This window comes from Pseudopipra pipra, chromosome Z, assembly GCF_036250125.1.
Source record: "Pseudopipra pipra isolate bDixPip1 chromosome Z, bDixPip1.hap1, whole genome shotgun sequence".
In the NCBI taxonomy this organism is placed as follows: Eukaryota; Metazoa; Chordata; class Aves; order Passeriformes; family Pipridae; genus Pseudopipra; species Pseudopipra pipra.
This window is the reverse complement of record NC_087581.1, coordinates 48427074-48447916: the sequence shown is the minus strand read 5'-3', so window position 1 is coordinate 48447916 and position 20843 is coordinate 48427074. Positions and strand designations below refer to the sequence as shown.

Genomic DNA, 20843 nt, shown 5'->3' with positions numbered 1-20843 from the left:
GGAAGTCGGTGTTGCAGCAGACCCACATCTAAAGCTGCTCTTTCCAAGCCTCATAGTCCTGGTGTTCACCTACAACTACACACTGTTAAGATTGAACTGATATCGTGTTCTGTTCATTCCCATTTTTCCTGGAGTTTGTAATTCTAGGTAGTACTTGGTTAAGAAAGTCAGACTTCAATTAAGTATGTATACCAAAACTGCTACTGTTATTTTAGTGATCGTTTGTGTAAGTCCTCCATGCATAAAAAAATATTTAACTATTGAGTAATGTTCTGTTCATTGCTGTAAAATGTGGAGGCTGTCAACTAGAAAAATAAGGCTTTTCTGATATTCCTTAATATCAGACAAAAGTGACGGTAGTGGGCATGATGGTCCCAGCACAGGAAGGACATGAACCTGTTGGAGCGAGTCCAGAGGAGGGTCACCAAGATGATCAGAGAGAATTGTGATTGTTTAGCCTGGAGAACAGAGGGCTTTCAGGTGACCTAATTGCAGCCTTCCAGTACCTAAAGGGAGCCCACAAGAAAGATGGAGAAGAACTATTTACAAGAGTAGAGCACAAGGAGGAGTGGCTTCAAACTGAAAGAGAGTAGGTTTATATTAGGAAGAAATTCCTTACTGGGAGGGTGGTGAGGCACTGGAAGAGGCTGCCCAGAGAGGCTGTGGATGCCCCATCCCTGGAAGTGTTTAAGACCAGGTTAGATGGAGCTCTGAGCAATCTGGTGTAGTGGACGCTGGAGGGTTGAAACTAGATGATCATTAAGGTCCCTTCCAGCCCAGACCATTTTATCCTTCTGTGACAGGTACTGCATTTGGCTTGAATCTCATGTTAATTTGTATGGCTTTTACAATTTAGGATTTTTTAAATGACCTTTTTTTTTTTCACCCTTTCTTTGGAAGGTTATAGGCCTGAGTGTGCTGCTAAGAAAGTAATTATATAGAAACCATACTGTAACCAACTGCCCAAGGCTCTATTAAGCCCACATGCTGATGGGGAGGTTTTTCAATGCTTTCTTCAGAAGCAATGATGAGGTATATCAGCTATATAGCATGTGCAGCTATATAGCATGTGCAAAATAGCATGTGCAAGTGTCTCACACAGAAAACTGATTTTGCTTTATTAACTCTGGTCCATTATTTCCTATTAGTAAGAGTATCATTTATTAAGCTATTTGTAATAAGTTTTATAATAGCACTTAAAGGTCCTGTCCATGCACTGGAATGTAATTGTAACAGGCACTGTGTGGAGAGAATAAAAGACTTCCTGACGCAGTCATTAGGGTAAATATTTGTGATGGGAGAGTGGCAGAGAAATTAAAAAGAAACAGTGAGATAGTATTAACCAGCAACACAAGTGGTGGCTTAGCAGGTAAGAGGCCTAACCTTCAATTTTACATTTATTGAAGGCTATCCTTTTAGGTGTTACTTACAGTAATTTACAGTACATTTTGTACAGGTATTAATTTTGACAATAAAATTAATGAATTTTCACTTAGTGCCATGGTCTAGTAACCACGGTGGTAGTGGATGATCTCAGAGGTCCCTTCCAACCCGACTGATTCTATGATTCTGTGATATGTGTGAACTGCTTATAAACTGTTTCAGAAATTTAATCTCTCACTTAAATTGATAACAGCAGTTTAAAACACCTGAAACACCTGAAAACTAAGGTAGGAAATCCACATAAAATGCCAAGTTGCCTCTCCCATTCGAGAGTAAATCATAATTTTCCTACTTATTGTTACTGATAAAAACATCAAAACAAAAGGTCTTTCTGTAACACAGATTAGGTTTTTAGCTATGGAATTAGTAGAATTTGCTTGTAGGAAAATAAAGATGTTAGGTAGTCTCTAGACTTTAATCATGCTGGCAAATTCTGCACTTCTGAAATCATACGTCGTGCTCCAAGTACCTTCCCAGGGCATATAGATCCATCTCTTAGTTTCCAAACCAAGCCCTCCGCTGTAGTATGCTCATTTTCTTACGATCTGGCTGCATGCCTTGTGACTTCAAGCTGGAATTCGATGTGCATGCCTTAACTTTTGGCTGGTTTTCTTCACTTTTCACAACAGATCTTAGCTCCAAAAATTCGGTTAAAGCTATTTGATTGACTTCCCCCTCCCCCCCCCCCATGAAACTGGGACAGTAATCCACGTCATCATTAACTTCTGGAACCCTGCCTCAGCTCCGTGTTAAAATAAATCCACAAATCTTGGGAGCAGAACTGTTGTTTGCAGCTTCACCATCTCCCCATGTTAAGAGCTAAAATATGCTTAAAGACTCCTCAGTTTCTATGCACATGTAAGAACAAGAGTGACTTGGCTTTGGAATTTCTACTGTAGTATAAGGTTAAAAACCCTCCAATGTCCCTCTCTGTGAAGATGAGAGAAGAAAAATTTGACTGCATTCCCTGCATCTGACACATCTTTTCAGTAGTAATAAAGGAATGTAGCTTGCTTTATTTTTAGAAATGCCATCACTGTACATTCATGGTTGATATTATTACAGTGTGATGTTGGTAAACTTTTTACTATGGTAAAGAGGATCACAATCACTTGAGAATCCAAAATAGTGTTTTAGCAGTGGCATAGGATAAAGAACAGACGTTTGAGAGGTGAACATTCACATCTAAGTTTCTAAGGATGATAAATATTTGGGCAATGAGATCATGTTGACTTTAAACAAATCTTGTTTTCCATTCCAGAGGGTTTGACATATTAGTGAGAATCAATCGTAATCTCTTCTTGAAACTGTTGTCCCAAAAATGATCCAAGAAAAATGTAAACCAGGTAGAATACTGAAAGAAGGTATCAGTAATGCATAAGATTTTTAGTTGCTCTTAACTGTAACTTACTTTTTGTTTGTGTTTTTTATGAAGTACAAAAGAAGTAGAAGAGTAGTTATAAATCTCAAGTGCAAATTTCAAAGGTAGTAAAATTTTGTGGTTTGGGATACATTGATACATTAACTAAGTGTCATAATTAACTTTTGGGGAAAATACAGTGGTTTTGATTGGGAACTTGGAATTACTTTTTCTCAATGATTGAGTGAGGTACAGTATTTTAGCTTGAAAGGTGGCCTGTTGAGTGGAAATTTAAGGAAAGCTTGTAAGTGAAATGCAGTAGGCACATAAATGAGTGGAGACAGATATATCATATTTCTAGTATTACAGAATAAAAATTGCTCAGAATGCTCTTGTATATGTGACTTAATGGGAGAGTATGGATAGTTTACTTCTTTTTCCATTCTGTTTTTCAGTTGATTTTAAGCCTCATGGCAGCATGGACACAGTCCACCACATGTTACTCTTTGGATGTAATGAACCCTCTTCTACTGAAAATTACTGGTAAGAGCTGCAACTTGCTTTTGTTACTACCCAGCTTTTGTGTGTGTGTGTGTGTGTGTGTTAATTGCTTCCACGTAAACTTTTTCCATTGTAATAATTTATTGGAAAAGTATAATATTTTGGAATGAAGAAGAAATGTATGACAACCTATTCTTTCCACACTTAAAGTGTTTTTTGTTTTTTTGTTTTTTAACTTAACTCCTCACTGAGGTAGAGAAAAATATCTGTTTTATGATTCTTCATGGCTAATTAATTACCTGTCTCCATGGAGGAGGCAGGAGCTATTGTGAGCAGATTGTCATTGAACACTGACAAATCTAAGCTTCAACTACAGTTGGCTGCTTTTCTGTGTGTGAAATACTGTGTCAGGTGTCCAGAATGAAACTAAGTGAAAGATAAGGTGAAGAAGATTCCTTTTATCAAGCAGTTTGGAGGTTGACTTGCCCTCCAAAATGCCTAAGCAGTGAGAGCAGTGACACTAAAATAGGTATGGGAAGCCAAAGTGAAGAGAATGTGACGGTGGGTGGAAATTAATGGTCTGTCCAGTAATTTTGCAAGTTTTTTCCAGGTTTTCAGAGGAGAGCAGATGAGGTATTTTTGCTGGTGCTGGAAAGGTTTATATGAATTATTCTAAACTGTAAGAAATAACTTTAATATAGGTTTTCTGATAGAGCTGTGTAATCACAATTTATCTTTAAGTATTTACTAAAAAGGTAACTAGAGCTAGAATTTAGAGCTAGTAGTATAGTAGAATATATTTTCAAGAAAAAAATGCATGTTTTGGGGAGATGATTTGATTAATATTTTAAACATACAACAAATTTTTGTAAAAAATTCTGTCTCCTTTTTACCTATCAACCATTTTAATATTGAAAATGTTGTAATCTTGTCTTGCAAGAAAAGCAGATGCTTAAAAAGTTCAGACCAAAGTACAGCTGAAAGCACAGAATTTCTATTAATTTCTTTTCCCATCAGACCGATTTTCTGTGTTTTTTTTTATTTTATCTTATATAATAGAATATACCTCTTTCATACTTTAATGTGAAAAATACACCACAGAAAACAGTTTCCATTGTGGCCTTTTAAAAGCAGTTTACATCTTGAGTATCCTGTTTAAAACTGAATAGATTGTACTGGTAGTTTGTTTCATTTTCATATACCTGGAAGAAGTTGTATTAGAGCCTTGAAATAATTCCTACATGATAGAATTATATTGTTACAGATTGATCAGGAACTTGTGTTGAGATGAAGTCATGAGATGATGCCTAAGTCACTTACAGCTGATGTTCTAAAGATGTTTGGAAGAGGCGGATCAAAAACCAAAAATCATAAGATTCTTCAAAGCTGAATCAGACTCGAATCTCCATTTTGAGACTAGGGTTCAGGTAGTTTGAGTTCCCTGGCTGTATCTTCACTCTCCCTGGAGAAGAAAGATTGCCCCGCAAAAAACTCACCGGTGACAGTTTGTTCAGTGTGGCAGCTAATGCAGCTTTTGTTCTTGATTGCTGTACTTAACAGCTACCTGTCAAACGATGAAATACTTAGTTGTGTGAGATTGAGCTTGGCTGGACGCCAGGTTCCCACCGAATTGGTCTATCCCTCCCCTCCTCAGCAGGATGGGAAGGAGAGATAATATAAGATGGAAAAAAACCTCTTGAATCAACATAAAGGCAATTCAAGAAAGCAGAAGCAAGGGCTGTGTGCAGAAGCAGAGGAGAACGAAATCTTTTACTCTGCTTCCCATCACCAGGCAGTACCCAGCCACTTTCCAGGAGGTAGAGCTTCAGCACAAGTAATGGTTGCTCTGGAAGACAAATGTTGTAAATAACAAAGGCCCCCACCTCTTTCTTCTAGCCTTTATTGTTGAGCACCCATCATATAGTATGGAATATATCTTTGCTCAGTTTGGGTAAGCTGTCCTGGCTGTGGCCTCTCCCAAGAACCTGCACACCCACAGCCTGCTGGTGAGGGGAAACATTGGAGGGACAGCCTTTGATGCTGTGGGAGCACTGCTCAGCAGTAGCCCAAACACTGTTGTGTTATCATTACCTTTCTAGCTACCCATATACAGGACAGCACTGTAAGGGCCGATGTGGGGAAAATTAGCTCCATCTCAGCCAGGCCCAATACATTAGTGTTGTCTTTAAATCTGATATTTCCATATGCAAGGCTTGATTAAATTTTGCTATTTTTTTTGTGTGGTTTCTTAGTTGTGTTTGCTTTGCATTCTCAAAATGAAAAGCTCTTCGTTCACTGTCTCATTATTTCATGTCCCTGTTTTTGCAAGTTTTCAACTTTCATCTTGCTCTACCTTATCTGCAAGGCTAGAGAGATGATCATCTGTGTTCTACGTAAAAAAGTGTAGACATCTACATATGTCTTTGACACACTTGCATAAGCTTCTATAAATGCCTGTTCGCAGGCATTGTAGCCATACGTGTGTATAATTAATGTAGTATTTTGTGTATGAACAAACATGTGTGTATATGTACATATTTCTGTAAGTGTCTAGGTTGTAAATATGTTCACTGAAATATTCGGCTGTGCAAAACTGTTTTATGTTTTTATAAGTGATTGCAGAGAGTAGGTATGATTTAAAAGCATGTATTTTCCTATTAATTCAAATTTGCTGGAGACATCTAACGTAATTTGGTTAAAGTAACTCTGATGATTGTGTATAATTTGTCTTTATTGTTTTTGATTTTGTTCATTTCTTTTTTGTTACTTTCGTTACCTGCAGTCTAGCAAGTGATGTTTTCACTTGCTCTTCCATCAGCTAGGAGAAAGAATGGTTGTTTAAGTGCACCACTGTAAGACTTGTTTAGCAAAGATTCTTCTCTTATATTTTGCATGGTCGACATTTTTACAGACAGGCTTTATTGAACTAAGGGCATGCCACATAAATTTTTTTCTTTATTGTAGTTTCTTCATTGAAGTTCTGGGCAACATCAGTTGCATGGTTTATAATCAGTTATAAGAACATTAAAACAAGTCAAGTCAAGAGCTACTTCTCATAACTTCACGATGTGGGCTAGTTGTATTACAGGAAAATGGGTCTTTAGGAGCATTCAGAATGCAAGAAAAAAATTTGTTCCCCTGGGGTGTGAAGTTTTATTCAGGCCAGTTTTGAGTGGGGAGGAATGGGAGAGAGGAAGATACAGCATCCAGATAACTGTTGGGATTAGCTGCCCTCTGGCTGGAGCCAGGCTGAGCCAAAATCTGTTATACGCATTTGGCCTGCTGCCTTTTGTGGTGATTTGACACTACTCATGCAAATGCCCCTGGCCTTTTGAAAGGCTCTCAAATAGTGTGGGTCCTGTGCTGGCTCTGGTGTTCACTGCAACATGGTAGAATCTTTATCTGAACAAATGCTAAAGTGCACAGGCCTTTCGCTCTTTTTGAAATACCATGGCCTTTCCACAGGAAAAAAAAAAGTAGTCTCCTAGGGCTCATTGTCTCAGGTGTTGCTTGGCGCGCAAAAAAAAATGGTGTAGCTGGTTCTGTTTCTTGATCGTAATTGACCCTAAAAACAGTTCAGCCGTTATGGCAAGAAGTTTTGTCTGAGCTGACAAACTGTGCCAAAATTGAAGTAACATGTCTGAACTGATTGATCAGAAGTTCAAATTGTCCATAGATAATAAAGAATGCACTTGAATGATTTAAAAGAAAATGTTGAATTATTCAAAACTTGGGAGTCTCGTGGAAAGACAAGGTCTTGTGCTGCATCAAACCTAACACTGAAATGAACGCCCATGAATGAGCTGATTCATAGACGTAACCTTTAGTTTGAGATCAGGCAGGGCAACTTTAAGTAGTTATCTAATCTAAACAAATGTACAAGTACAGGTCATAGATCACCACTCAGTAATTCCTGTGTCAGACTAACTGTTTCTGTTGGCAGGACAGGATGATTTTGGAAGTCTTTGACAGCAGTAGTTCAGTACAAGTTGCAAAAGATGTCAAGGCTGGTTCAGTGAAGTACTTGCATTTCACTGCATAAGGGAGAGTGGGGACAATAGAAATAATTTTATTTCTGGGTGTAATTTCTTGCCATTGTGAGTGCCCCGGAATGTTCTGCAACGTTCAGCTCAAGAGCTAAAAACGATAATTTTTCTCAATCACCTCAATTACCTTTTTTTTTACAAGTCTTGTTTAGAGTCAAGGTGTAGAGTATAATAGAGAAAGAAATAAAAAAAGTTTTTTGTTACCCTCATCAATGCAAATACTCTTAAAACAAAAGCCAAATACTGGCCTTGCTGACATAGTAAAATATTTTACTTTCAGTCTAGGTAATCAGTCAAAACCCCGGTGCCATTAAAAAAAACAAGCTCTTGAACTTACCCAAGACTGGGGAGAATGCCATTGGGAAGTCCTAGAGAGTTTGCAAAAAACCCAAAGATTCAAGAAGCAGTCACCAGGCTCTATTTTCATGCCCTCCCTTACCTCTCTCACTCACAAATTTTGACCACAGTCAAAAGCATTGTCATTAATACAACACTGTATAATACACAGTAATAGTCCATTTTTAAGGTATTCTGTGCTACTCATTCTGTTTAGAATGTAATTTTTTGCATGTGAAGAAGCTGTGAATTTCAGTGATGTGTTAAATTTTTTATTTGTTTGTTAAATTTATACTTTTTAATAGCCCCTTGCTTTTAAATCTGTTCATCAGTTATATTACCTCTTCTTTGGAATCTCCTCTAGGATTGTTTTTTTTCTGAAAACTTGATGATTCAAGAGCAGCATTGATGGCTAAATGAGAGGGTTGTCCATTTTTTAAGCAAAATGAAAGAACAGTGTCTGTATTTCATATTTCTCCCCTGAAGTCTTCCTCTTCCATTGGCTAATGTCTCAGGAAGAAAGTTTGAAACAGTCCATGTAGGTTTTTTTTACCTAAGTAATGTGTTCTTAAAAATACTGTGGTATAAATGAAGGCTGCCTGGCCCAGAGTGTGGTGGTGAAGCTGTGACTGTGCTTGTAGTTTCTGCTGGTGTTCTTCCTAAACAATCTCTTCAGCACATTTCCAAACTTTGCATATCAATACCTGGTTAGACCCTCAAAGTCTCTTGCGTTTTTTATATTGTAGCATTGGGAAGCTGTGTAGTTTTCAGCTGCAGCTGTGTCAATCAAAACATTTCATTTGCCCTAAAATAAGTTTTCCTTGTCCATTGGGGCATGTTTTAAGGGGCAGATGACCAAACTGTTAGTTTTGAAGGTCTAAAAATATATGTTGAGAGCATAATTAATGGAAAGGAAGAAGTGGCATGTTCTCTTTTCTCTTGACACTCTCATGATTATGGCAGTGCTTTCTGTCACAAACAAATACAGTAGCCTGGTTGCAGTAAGGCTCACTGGGATCACAGAAAGGCATAATGTCCTGCTGAGGTGGTTTGATATATATGCCAGAAGAGCTGGTTATTCCTGAGAGATGCTTGGAAGGCATCATTGTCATTTGCACCTGTGGCCCAGCCGTCCTCTATGGACACATTAGTGAGCCTGCTGGATGTCCTGGTCTTCAATGCTTTTATACTCTTCCACACACTGTGTGGCACTCTGTTCTCCCCAGAATTTCAGGTGACTGAAACCGTGCCTTATGTGTACAGACTTTTTTTCAGGTCTCATTTTACAAGCAGTAATAAGCAGAAGGGGCTGTACCCTTTTGGTTTGGAATGAAAGCTTGTCATGGGTATCAACCTTTATCGCATCTGGCTTGGATCTGTTGAAATAGTTTAAATAGTTTCAGAGTAGGCTTTCTAGAAGTCATACCTGTGTATGCTGCACCTGTTGAATGACTTCTACACTCCATGCTCAGCAATGTGATGCTTTGCCACTGAAGAAAGAACAAATACACCCCATAAATAAACCTAGAGGATCGAGAGGGAGAAACATCTTCTAAGTAGGTGTTTAGAAAAGCTCCTTAGGGTCCCTCGTTTGATTATCCACGTGTAGGCCATCATATGGCCTACACCAATGTGGAGCAGTCAGCACCTTCTTGGATGTGATCCAGGTACATTGTGGAGTCTGTATGACTGTGCCTGACTGGCCTTTTACGGATTTGACAGTGTCTGTGCCCCAAGTTTACCAGCTCTTGCAGATTCAAGGTATCTAGAATTTATCAGTCTTTTGAAGTCTTTTCATTCTCCAGCCTTAGTGTCACCTGCAAGGTTAGTTGCAGAGGCTAGGCACAACTCAAGCTCTAAGTTATTTGAAAGTGTTCATAACCTGTTTGGTCTGTAACTGGGCAAACTCTTCTTTTTTGTTTTTGTTTTCCCATGAGTTTTTGTTTCGTGGGTTTTTTTGGTAGTTTTTTATTTGGTTTGGTTTGTTGTTTTTTTTTTTAATGGTTGTTTCTATTTTGTGTATGTGTGTTGATTTCTCTTTTTATTAAAAACAAGAAATTGTGCAGTGGCATAAAAATTACCTTAAAGCAATGAGCTTGCATAAAGTACAGTGATGCCTTAAGCCCCTAATGGTTTTTTATTTTTCTAATATTTGTAAGCCTTATAAGTTTTGTAAGTAGTGGAAATAGACTCTAAAAGCAGCAACCCTCACATCCCTTTCCCTGTAGTACAAATAGTTTACACATTCCTTAACCCTCTTACCCCATTCTATGCTCCCTATATCACTCCTACCCTCAAATCCAGTAGAAATGTTTAGTCTCTTGTCAAGGCAAGGCCTAGATTGTTTGGAGAATGCTTGTATCTTGGCCTAAACCGCAGAACACGGTCAAGAATTAGGTGACTATGTACCCTTTGTGCTCTGAAGATGGTGAAGATGATGAAGTAAAAGCCCCCAGACCCATTTCTCAGGGGGTGGACCCGGGGCGGTCCAGAGTAAAGGCCACAGGGTGGACACATTTGGGATTGGATAGATGGTATTATAAAATGTAACATCTCGGACATCTTGTAACACCTTTTGCCTTAGCACAATAAACCCTTTCCTTATCTCACTCCTAATTAACTGCCCCGGAGATTTTTTAGCACCAACACATCCCACGGCATCAACAGGAAAGAGCATGAGTGCTTCCTATCTGTGGGTTCATACACAGATTCCTGTCATTTTTTTTAATGTAAGAATTAAACAATTTCTAAATAACCAATTTTAACTTAAGGCTGTGATGTCTTGTGGGAAGTTTTTTCTGCTTTGTGCATGAGTCCTGTCCCTGTGTGTAAATGTGGCAGTCATTGTCATGTTGAGTCAGTTGAGCTAATGGTGCTAGAAATTTTCATGCAGTTCACTCTCACAAAAGTTCCTTCATTTTCTTCCTCATTGAAGAACTGTCTATGGTTTTGATCCTGTTTGCCTGACACTGTCTTAAGGCAGAGGGAGAGAAATAAAAGAAGTTGGAATGTATACTGATATCTGTGAAAACAATCAACATTAAAGCAAATGTGTTTGATCAACATACATCCAGAAATATCTTCACAGATCTTGAAATTAGTGGGTTTGCATGTAATTCACCTGCCATTTTCTGATTTCTAGATTTAAAAAATAATATTCCCTTTTCTTTACTCATTTTTAGGGACTGTGATGAAGGAACGTGCAGAGATAAATCTAACATTTTGTATGCTTGGGCAAGAAATGCTCCACCCACCAGGCTACCTAAAGGTATTGTCCCTTTAATGTGGAGTTCTTGTGTACAGGGGCAAGAGAAAAGAGAGGATATGGAAGTAAGCACCTGGCATATCTGGGAACCTCTTATAATGTTTCTGTTATGTCTAGTTGATGGAAACTATAAACATGAGACTCACAAAGTAAGACATTTATTATGCTAGCTAATGTGCTTGAGGCGTTTTGTCATTCTGTTTGCTATAACATTTTGGGTTTCCGTAGGGGGAAGAAAGGCTGAGGGAGAGATAACTGTCATGATATAATGTTTATTTTTATATAGCATTAATCTTGTATTTCCTACTATGTGTTACTGGAAGGTTACTATTTATATATCTTTAATGGCACACAAACTGTACTGAAATATTTTTATGTGTTTGGAAAACCACGAGCAAGTTCAATTGAATTTTTTCTGTGTCTTAAATATATTGTACAATGTAAAGTGTTTTGCATTTCTTAATGCTTTGATGTAGTTGAGCAACATGCTTATATACCAATTTTCTTGTATGGTAACTACTCTGCTGAATTAAATCAAAACTTTTAAAGCTCCTTGGAGTGATATGTCTGGAAAACAGGAAGAAGCTGTTTTTTAATAACCACTAAGGGTCCTAGAAATATCTGTATAGCCTCAGTCTTAAAATACCTTGAATTCTAGAAGTTTTTAATTTAGTCTTTTACTGCCTATTTTCATAACCAGGAGCAGTGCACAATATCATAAAAATGTTGATTTTTCCTAATCTATTTACACAGTTATCAACGTGAATGTTACTTGACTTGGTTATCAGAATGTCATTTTAAAAAATTGTTACTTGGAAGGTTCTGTGGAAGTCTGGTTCTTGGAGGATTATGTGGAAACTTTGCTGTTAAAACCCAGCAAGTAATATTCTTCTTGTTTCTAAGCTGTCCAAAAATACAAGGTTTGTGGGGAGTATTCATAAAGTGGCCTCATTTTTGCACAGAGAGGCTGCAGTCCCATTTATAAATAGGCTTTGCCTGTTACTGTGGGATTCTCTAACCAAATATGAAAAAATTACTTTCTCTGGTTCTTCTGGAGACTGTTCATTGTAGAATTGGTTTAGAGAAGTTCCTTTTGGTGATGGCGATATTTTGCAATTTCATTATTTCAAATTATTTTAAACTTCTCCATTGTCTTCTGTGCCTGTACTTGCTTCTGTCAACAAGTAACATAGCTGCATTATTTACTCAATATTTTTTCTGCATACAATATTAATTTACATCTCAAAATATTTTACTGCAGATCTTTTTATCTTATCATTCTCAATGTCTTCTTAATAAGTCAGTGTTAATCAGTTTGTATCATGTACAGGTTGCATGAGAAATGAAAGTTCTACCGAATCATACATGGATGGCAAAATTTAATTTTTATTTTTAATTTGTTTAATAGTGTTTATATATATATATATATATATAAAAATATATATGTAAATATATATGTGTGTATATACATATGGAATCTATATTAATATCCTTTGATTGAGAGAATTCAGTGCATAAAGCAGGTATCTATTCATTAATAACTAAGTTATGGTCCTGCTTCCTAATCTGGGAACACGTGTTGTGCTGGTGTTTTGCCTGGATTTCAGGACAAAGTTTTCTTTACTGGTGTCTCAGTGAAATTTTCTACGCCATCTCCTAGCTATTACAGTGCTTTGTACTTTTTATATGGTTGGCGATGGTGAACCGTCTTGTATTTTATTGTTTCTGAAAACAATGCATTTTCCTTCTCTTAGGTGTTGGATTCAGAGTTGGAGGAGAAACAGGTGGCAGATATTTTGTGCTCCAGGTACACTATGGAGATATTAGTGCATTTAGAGGTATGTATTTTGGAAATTTGTTCTGTAAGTTGTATCAGCTGCAGCATCAAAATATTTGCATTACATGTAGAGAACAATTTTTCTGTTAGTGCCATTTACAAAGGTAAAGATCAGTGGGCATATTTGTAGTACAGTTTGTATATTAACTTGACTTTATAAATTTGATTTGTCTATAAATGTTTGGAAACTGAACACATTTTTTTCAAAATGTAGAGCAGATGACATAAGGTAATGGAGAAGCAGATTAATAATTCTAAATGTGGGGAGAAACTTGGGTTTTCCATATATGATTCAGTGTTCTCTTTGATAAAGTTGAAACAAATAGCTGTGAACATCCTTAGCCTATCCCTTACTTGAGTAGATGGTGAAAAGATTATGTACACTGGCCAGCCAGTCACAGTATCTGTATTTGGAAGAAATATAACTTGTGGAGACAGTGTCACTTTTTTTTTTCTTTTTTTTTTTAAGGATGAAGCACTTATTTCAAGCATGGCAATATGCTTATTGTTGTCATTAAGTGCTTCACAGAAGGACAGAATGACTGAGGTTGGAACAGACCTCTGGGAGTCATCTGGTCCATCCCCACCCTGCTGAAGCAGGGCCGCCTACAGCCTGTTGCCCAGGGCCATGTCCAGGCATCTTCAAGGGCAGAGACACCCCAGCTTCTCTGGGCAACCTCTGCCACTGTTCAGACATCTACACAGTGAAAAGTGTTTCCTGATGTGCAGAGGGAACCTCCTGTGTTTCAGTGTGTGCCCATCATCTGTGGTCCTGTCATTGGGCACCTCTGAGAAGAGCTGACTTCCGCTTCTTTGCACCCTCTCTGCAGTTTGAAGAGTCCTAGCTCTCTTATCCTTTTTTCACAGCAGAGATGCTCCAGTCTCTTCATCATCTTCATAGCCCTTTGCTGGACTCTCTCCATGTCTCTCTTGTACTGGGGAGCCCAGCCCTGGACACAGTGTTCCAGATGTGGCCTCACCAGGGAGGAGTAGAGAGGATCACCTCTGCCAACCTGCTGGCAGTACTTGGGCTAATGCAGCCCAGCATACCATTTGCTGGTGCAGCAAGGGCACACTACTGCCTCGTGGTCACTTTGGTGTCCATGGGGACCTCCAAGGCCTATGCTACCAAGCTGCTTCCCAGCTGGGCAGCCCCCAGACTGTGCTGGTGACTGGGGTTATACCTCCCCAGGTGCAGGACTTTGCACTTCTACTCATTGAATTTCATTAGGTTCTTGTCGGCCCCTTTCTCCAGGCTGTCCAGATCCCTCTGGATGGCAGCACAACCATCTGGTTGCGCTTGTCCCAGTCACTTGTCCCAGTGCATTGTCATCTGCAAACTTGCTAAGGGCGCACCTGACATATATATATATATCTCATATGTAGCAGACGCAGTCCTTGTATATCAAGGAAGAAAAATGCTCCTCGTGGTGGGGTGAACAAAGAGGCTTTATTTCAAAATCTGCGCTCTTTTATCCTTACATACCATGTGACTTCTTTAGCCAATGGAGTTCCCTATGACGGCGCATGCTCTTTTGGGCTTCACTGCCCCGGCACATCCCTTGTGCCTTTAGACATGCCTCCCACAATCATATATATATATATATGATATATATATTCATCCAGGCCATTAATAAAGGTGTTGAACAGGACTGGAACCAATATTGTTTCCTGGGCTACGCCACCCTCCAATAAGACAATGATTTAACCAGTGTTCAGTTCACATCACTGCTCATCCAGCCCATACATTATGAGGCGGGATGAGTGAAATTTGGATTTCATTAATGCACCTTGAGATATTTGTGATGTGAGATTTTGGGGGATTATTTTATTTATTTTTTTATATTTCATATTGTAACTTTTTCTTTAAACATGAAATGCCTTGTTCAGACACCTTTGGGATGCGTGTATTCTTACTTTCAGTCTGTAAATAACATCCTGTGTAAAGTTTTTAGGTTAGGACCTCTCTGGTCATCAAGAGTAAAAAATGAGTGGGTCGTCATTCTCATGGAACTGTTCTGTGATATGTTACTGCGTAGGATTCAAATGAGAATGTGGAGATCCTCATGGGATAAGAGATAATGAAAATGTTGGACGAAGAAGAAAGAGGAAGTAGGCTGAATAACAACAAAAAAGGGAAGGTATAATGTAGCATAATGGCAAAATTGGTAGAGGAGGAGGAGGAAGGAATAAACTGAGTGCGCCAGCATTGTTTAAATGAAGTATATATGCAAATATGCACAACTGAAGGTGAAAGAATTGATTTTCATGAGGAAGTTCATGAGGGACCCTTACAACCCATGGGATTCTCTGCCTGCTAAAATCCTGAATAATTAAAGTCACATATCTCTAAAGAGAGCATATTTATTGAGAGCCTGCTCATTATTGCTTGGGGACAGTGAGAGTTCTCACTGTTCATTTTCACTCTTAAGTATAATATACGAGTATGTAGTTATTAAGAAAAAGAAACAAATGAGACCAGTAATCTTCATTGCATATTAGGCGAGAATGTATTCGGAAATTTTTATTAATAACTTCACTTGTTGGTCAAAGCTTCTACTCAAAAAATCCACTTGCAGACTTAGAGAAACTACAGTGAAATGAATTATCATCTGAAATTAAGACATAATTTTATACCCCTGAAACACCCCCCCTGCAGTAGCCACCCTTATTTTTTGCCTAGAATATCTTGCAGGACTTAGAAATGTCATAGATATAAGCCTGCAAAATTATGAAAGTTTAAGAAGTGTGAACTGATAGGACTATGATGTAGGGGGTGATACTAGTGTCATTACAACAGGTAAAATCTGTCCACTCTCATGTTCCACTCTTTCTAAAAAGAACATTTCTTCATTTCATTAACCAGGTATTAAACTCATTCTCCTTTCCATCCCTTCCTAGCTTTAATCCTGAGCTAAGAATTCTTATTTAGGTATGCACTTTATGCTCAGATATCAAAATAAAGCTTATTGTACCTTGTCTAAAATGAACATATTAAAAAATAAGCTGGAAAACCAAAAATACATTCTACAAAAAAATGGGATATGTGCGAAGAGCCATCTTAGAAAAACATCAATTTCTTTACTTTACTTTCTTCACTTCTTATATTGCAATAGCAAAAATTATTTTTGTTTGGAGTTATGGCTGATAGTGGATACAGTTTTGTAACAAATAAAAAGTTTTCAGAAATTTGTCTGCCATGCTATTATCTTAGTCCTTTCCAGTACATGTGAGAATTTAGTTGTTATCCTCAAGAATCAAACTGTTTAGAAGTTATCAATAATGTCTTTTAACTTAGTCTCTATGGAAGGTTTTCACATTGTGTTATTTTTATGTGTGCAAGTGTTGCATTCTTTGAAGCAATTTATAATTTTTGTCAGATGCTTGGGCAAACTTATGGAGAATTATTTGATTTTTGTTCAGCTCTGCCTCTTCCTTCATTCCCTTTTTTGTTCTCTCTCCTTCTTGCACAAGGAACAACATTTGCATTCTCAGCTCCTTCTCTAACTCCCATTTTTTTCCATGAGGATAGATTTATTTTTCCCTGCTATCATTCCATACAAAAATTATGATACCCATATTACATATACTAACATAGATGTACCTGCTTTTATGCAGGGTGTGTGTGGTTCTTTGTGTTGGGTTAGGTTTTGGATTTTTTTGATTGGGGAGAGTAATTATTTTGGGCCACCAAGCTGGCAGATATCTTAAAAATATCTCTTTCTTCATAAGTCTGTGAGTTGTACACTGCCATTGAGTTGTAGCCTTATTTTGAACATTAGATTCAGTGTGCTTCTCTTTGATATTCTTTTGAATATCCTAGTGTCTTGAATAAAATTAATTTTGCATATTCACAGATATTCATGGCTATGACATATTATGATATCCTCTTAGCAAATCAATCATCTGTGACCCTTACGAGGTATTCAACTGTTAAAAAATTACGCTGAGTCAGTTTCAGCAATTGTTAGTCTCCTTTCTATTTGGAAAGTAAGTTGTGAAAATGTGGGTGGGGGGACTGTGTTTGCATTTTGAATAAAGGTAGAGTTTCATTCTACATGTTACTAGACTTCTAAAAAGAATTTTGCTGAATTGATTTTGGATGAGTGAACAGCTTGGCAATTGCAAGCACCTTCACTTCCATGAAAAAAACAAATTGAGCTAGTTTTCTTTTATGTATATTATACTAGCTATCAGTATTGAATGCAACATACTGAATTTGTCTCATTCTTTACCAAGACTTCAAGTTCATTTTTGTGCTGCATGTCTTTGCTTTTTAAATATAACTTGAACAAAGTTGCTTCCCTGTGGGCATTAGCTTTGGAATTGCCTTGCTCAGAGGTTGTGCTTACCTTTGAGGCTACTTCTTATCTTTAGTGAGGCAAAGCCAATTCTGAGACTGTTTGTGGAGATTCTGGTACAAATCAAAGGCTGACTTTGAAATAACAAGGGGTTTGGAGCTTCATAAAAAGTGCTGCACTGTTACAGTGAAAGCTGTTAAGTATTCTAGTCGCCATGTGTGAGCGCTATACTGTTCCTATGAAATATTAGAAATAGAATAATGAAGAAGCTGAATGAATAGTTTGAGCAGTGTTCAGTAGTTTATAATCTGTGTACCAAAAGTGTAAAGAAAGTAGGTTTTGAAGAGTGTTTGTTTTTTTGAGTAAAAAAAACCCCAACCATATAATTTTAAGCATCTACAAAGCCATGGAAGTCTATGGCAGATTATCATGCATGTAATTAAAGAGTTCAGGATTGTTGATCTGGATAGACAGATTTAGCAGGAAGCTTGTCAGACTCGTATTGCAAGTCCTGTCAAAATCGGCTTACGGAATGAGAGTGTTTCTCTTCAGGATAATTTGCCTTCACGTATGAGTATTTCATTTGACAAACTTGAGTATTTCTAGTATTTGAGATATTTCTCCTAGAAAATATTATAAACAGGAGTATCATAGGTGATTCTTTTTAACTAATTTAAACATTTATTGGCAGTTAAACTTGGAGTGACCATTACAATGTTGTCATGTACAATTTTTAAAAAGGATATATTTAAAATCTGAAGCCATTTTAACATGCACCGTCGATTGCCATGGTCCGAGGGGGGATGGGGCTGTGACACAGCACGGATGGGTTCGGAGACAAAGTAGAGGTGTAGATGGAATCCTTTATTGAGGTGTGCACAGGATTTTTATCAGTTCAGGCGGGGAAAGGGCCAGAACATGAGGTAGAGCATGAGACAGACAAATGGGGGAACAAATTGGGATAGGGACACAGGCAAAAGGGGGAGGAATGTGGGAGGAACGGGGGAAGGAAAAGGAGCAGGGAAGCAGACATGCCTGGGCACGCCCGGGGCAACATACAATGTGTATATTTATAAGCACATAAAAACTGTTAAGTCCGTATAATAAAGTCCTGACAATCACTGTATATCTTCCTCCATGCCTGGAACTGTTCCCATCCTGAATCTTGCTCCTTCACAGTCTATTTTGTTTGACGTAGGTAAATAAAAGCTGGGAATATATAATATGATTGTGTTATAATTGGACACTACACAAGGCAGTCATAAGCACAACTTCTGGTTTCATTTGAGTTGGAAATTCTGCATGGATGGTTTGCTTTCATTTGAACCTGTTTCTGAGTTATATAAAAATGCATTTTCCAGTCTTTGCCATATGGCAAATAGTAACTTCTTTGTCCCAGAGCAGTGCATGTGTACTGAATATCTGAAACAAAGAAATCAAAGGAGTTAGGATGGACTGACAGATCACAAAAGAGATGCTAGATTTTGTTTGGTTTGTGCATTGTTTAAACGTATTTTTGCTTAGGTCAGACAGTGAAGCTTGAAAAGAATTAGCCCTGAGAACTGACATGACCCCACTGTAGTCAGCATTCTTGGGTGGAGGGTTCAGAGCTTTGAGTATTTCAAAGCTGTAGGGAAGAAGAATCAAGAAAACATCAATTTCATTCTGTAGTTGTTAGAAAAATGTTTAGCCAAGTTATGGCTAAATATAACTACAAACAAAATAATAAATTGCTGTAGGAATTCCCTAAAACTCTAGACCAAAGTGTCCATCTGTTATTTTACTCTTAAAACAGCACTGCAGATCAAATACTTGTGCCACAAGTTGATTTGTGTTTCTCCAGATACTGATTTAGATGGTTACCTTGTATAGTAACAACCACAACTTTACCACTATCTTCACTTCATTTTGAAATTTCTCCAATTAGATGAAAATACTGAATAAAATCTTTTTCATAGTCTGAAAATGTAAATAGTGTTAAAATACCTTAATATTGCCAGACTTAAGTATATTGGAGTTCTTTCCTTCTTCCTGCTGTGCTATTTTTAAAAGAGGTACTATGACATAGTAAAGGTTAAATTTTTCAAACATGACTCATATTTGGCACATGACAGGTTTGGTTTTATTTTCTTGGGATAGTTTTTGCAGCAATCTTCAAAAGACCAGATGGTGATGTTTTCAACTAAAATTCCAAAACTGAGAGACGCAAAACTACTGATTGCATTTTAATTCTTCTAATTTTATTACTTCAAATGATAATGTTCTGAGAGGAAGCAAGCATTTTCCAATTTTCATTGAAATTGATATAGTGCAGACTTTCTAACAGTGTTAAACTTATGAAAACTGAGTTCTGCAGCATCACCTGTATTACGTGAATAGCCAAAAGTTTAATCAAAAAATTTAGTTTGAAACGAGGAGGGTGGGGCAAAAGAGACTTCACAAAGAACTTTGTAGCAACCATAGAGGTATTGAAACTGTAAGTGAAGCTTCCTACAGTGAAGAGTAGAGGATGAACAGTAAACACATATCTTGAACTTTTTCTAAAACCACTGACAAAGAATTTATCTTTCTCTTGAATGTTTTCCAGCCATTCCCCTACTTCTGTCCTAATAGCTTAGTCTTTCTGGTGCTTTTGGATTCTTAATTTGGCAATTTGAAAGAAACATTTATTATCTGTGATTGAAAACTTGTGCATATTCTTGCATGACACCTATTCAATACAACTAAAGTAGTAGGAGATCTTGATGAAAGAGCTACTGTTGTAGCTTTGCTTTTCTGTGGATAGTGAAGACTCCCTTTTTATTGTTATTTTCAAAGGTTTACTGATTCAGATTTTTAAATCCAAAAGTGTTTGTGGGATGCACAGAGGTCAAGTAGCTGAGAATTTGCAAATGCCATAATGATGAGCCTAGTGAAATTGTGTTAGCAACTAATTCACATGCGTAACACATGTATTAATTTATACACTTGCATTGTGAACATATGGAAAACAAATTCTAATAAATTCTAGTATCAGTGGTGAGTAAAAAACAGAGCCCGTAGTAGTGAGATGGCGTGTGACTGAAATAACTAATGTTTGAAAAACTAAACTGATGCTTTTTAATCAGAAAAGTCTCCCTGTTTTGTCCCAATCTGATCATTATCCTTGCTTCTGTTCAAATGCACTACTTTTTTCAGTTTGGAATCTAGCTGTTGGTGGGAGGAAAAACTCTCTGAAGTAACCACTTGTCAGCAGATCCAAAGCTACTCTGTTCTCTTTCTCATCTGAAGCATATACTGTTAGAGGATATTTTTTCAGAATTTTCTATTTACTTCCTTTGGAATTAGACCCATCTTCTAACTACAGCTGTTATTGTTATACACATAAGAAAAATAAACTTCCTTAAAAAAGAACAAAGATTGTACTCCTAGATCAGCAACTAAAATTGAGTAACTACACAGACAATTTTATCTTTATATTAAAACATCAAACATATAAGATAATGAAGATACAGTACATTAACAAATAAAATAGCTATTTTTACTCACCTTCTGGGATATCCAGTGTTAAACAAAATCACTTTCTGTATTAGTATCTTAAATTCACCTCTTGACTTTAATACAAGGATTTCTGGCAGTTGCATTATTAATGACTAACGTCATCACTTTTTACAAATCTTTCATTTTTCTAACTGTTATCAAAATACAGTTTTGTTTGAAGCTAAACAACTTTTTCTGTTGTTTCTGCTGTTGTAAACACGATGCTGTTTCATCT

The 20843-nt window shown here is 37.3% G+C and overlaps 1 protein-coding gene across 9 annotated transcripts in view; it reads left to right on the top strand.

Moving 5' to 3' along the window:
* Positions 1-20843, top strand: part of PAM (peptidylglycine alpha-amidating monooxygenase) — a 123372-nt gene that overhangs the window by 60522 nt on the left and 42007 nt on the right. For all 9 annotated transcript variants that reach the window (XM_064641772.1, XM_064641769.1, XM_064641765.1 and 6 more), the window contains 3 exons: positions 3259-3346; positions 10869-10954; positions 12706-12789. In XM_064641772.1, coding sequence (XP_064497842.1) covers positions 3259-3346; positions 10869-10954; positions 12706-12789 — 258 coding nt within the window. The remainder of the gene's footprint in view (positions 1-3258; positions 3347-10868; positions 10955-12705; positions 12790-20843) is intronic.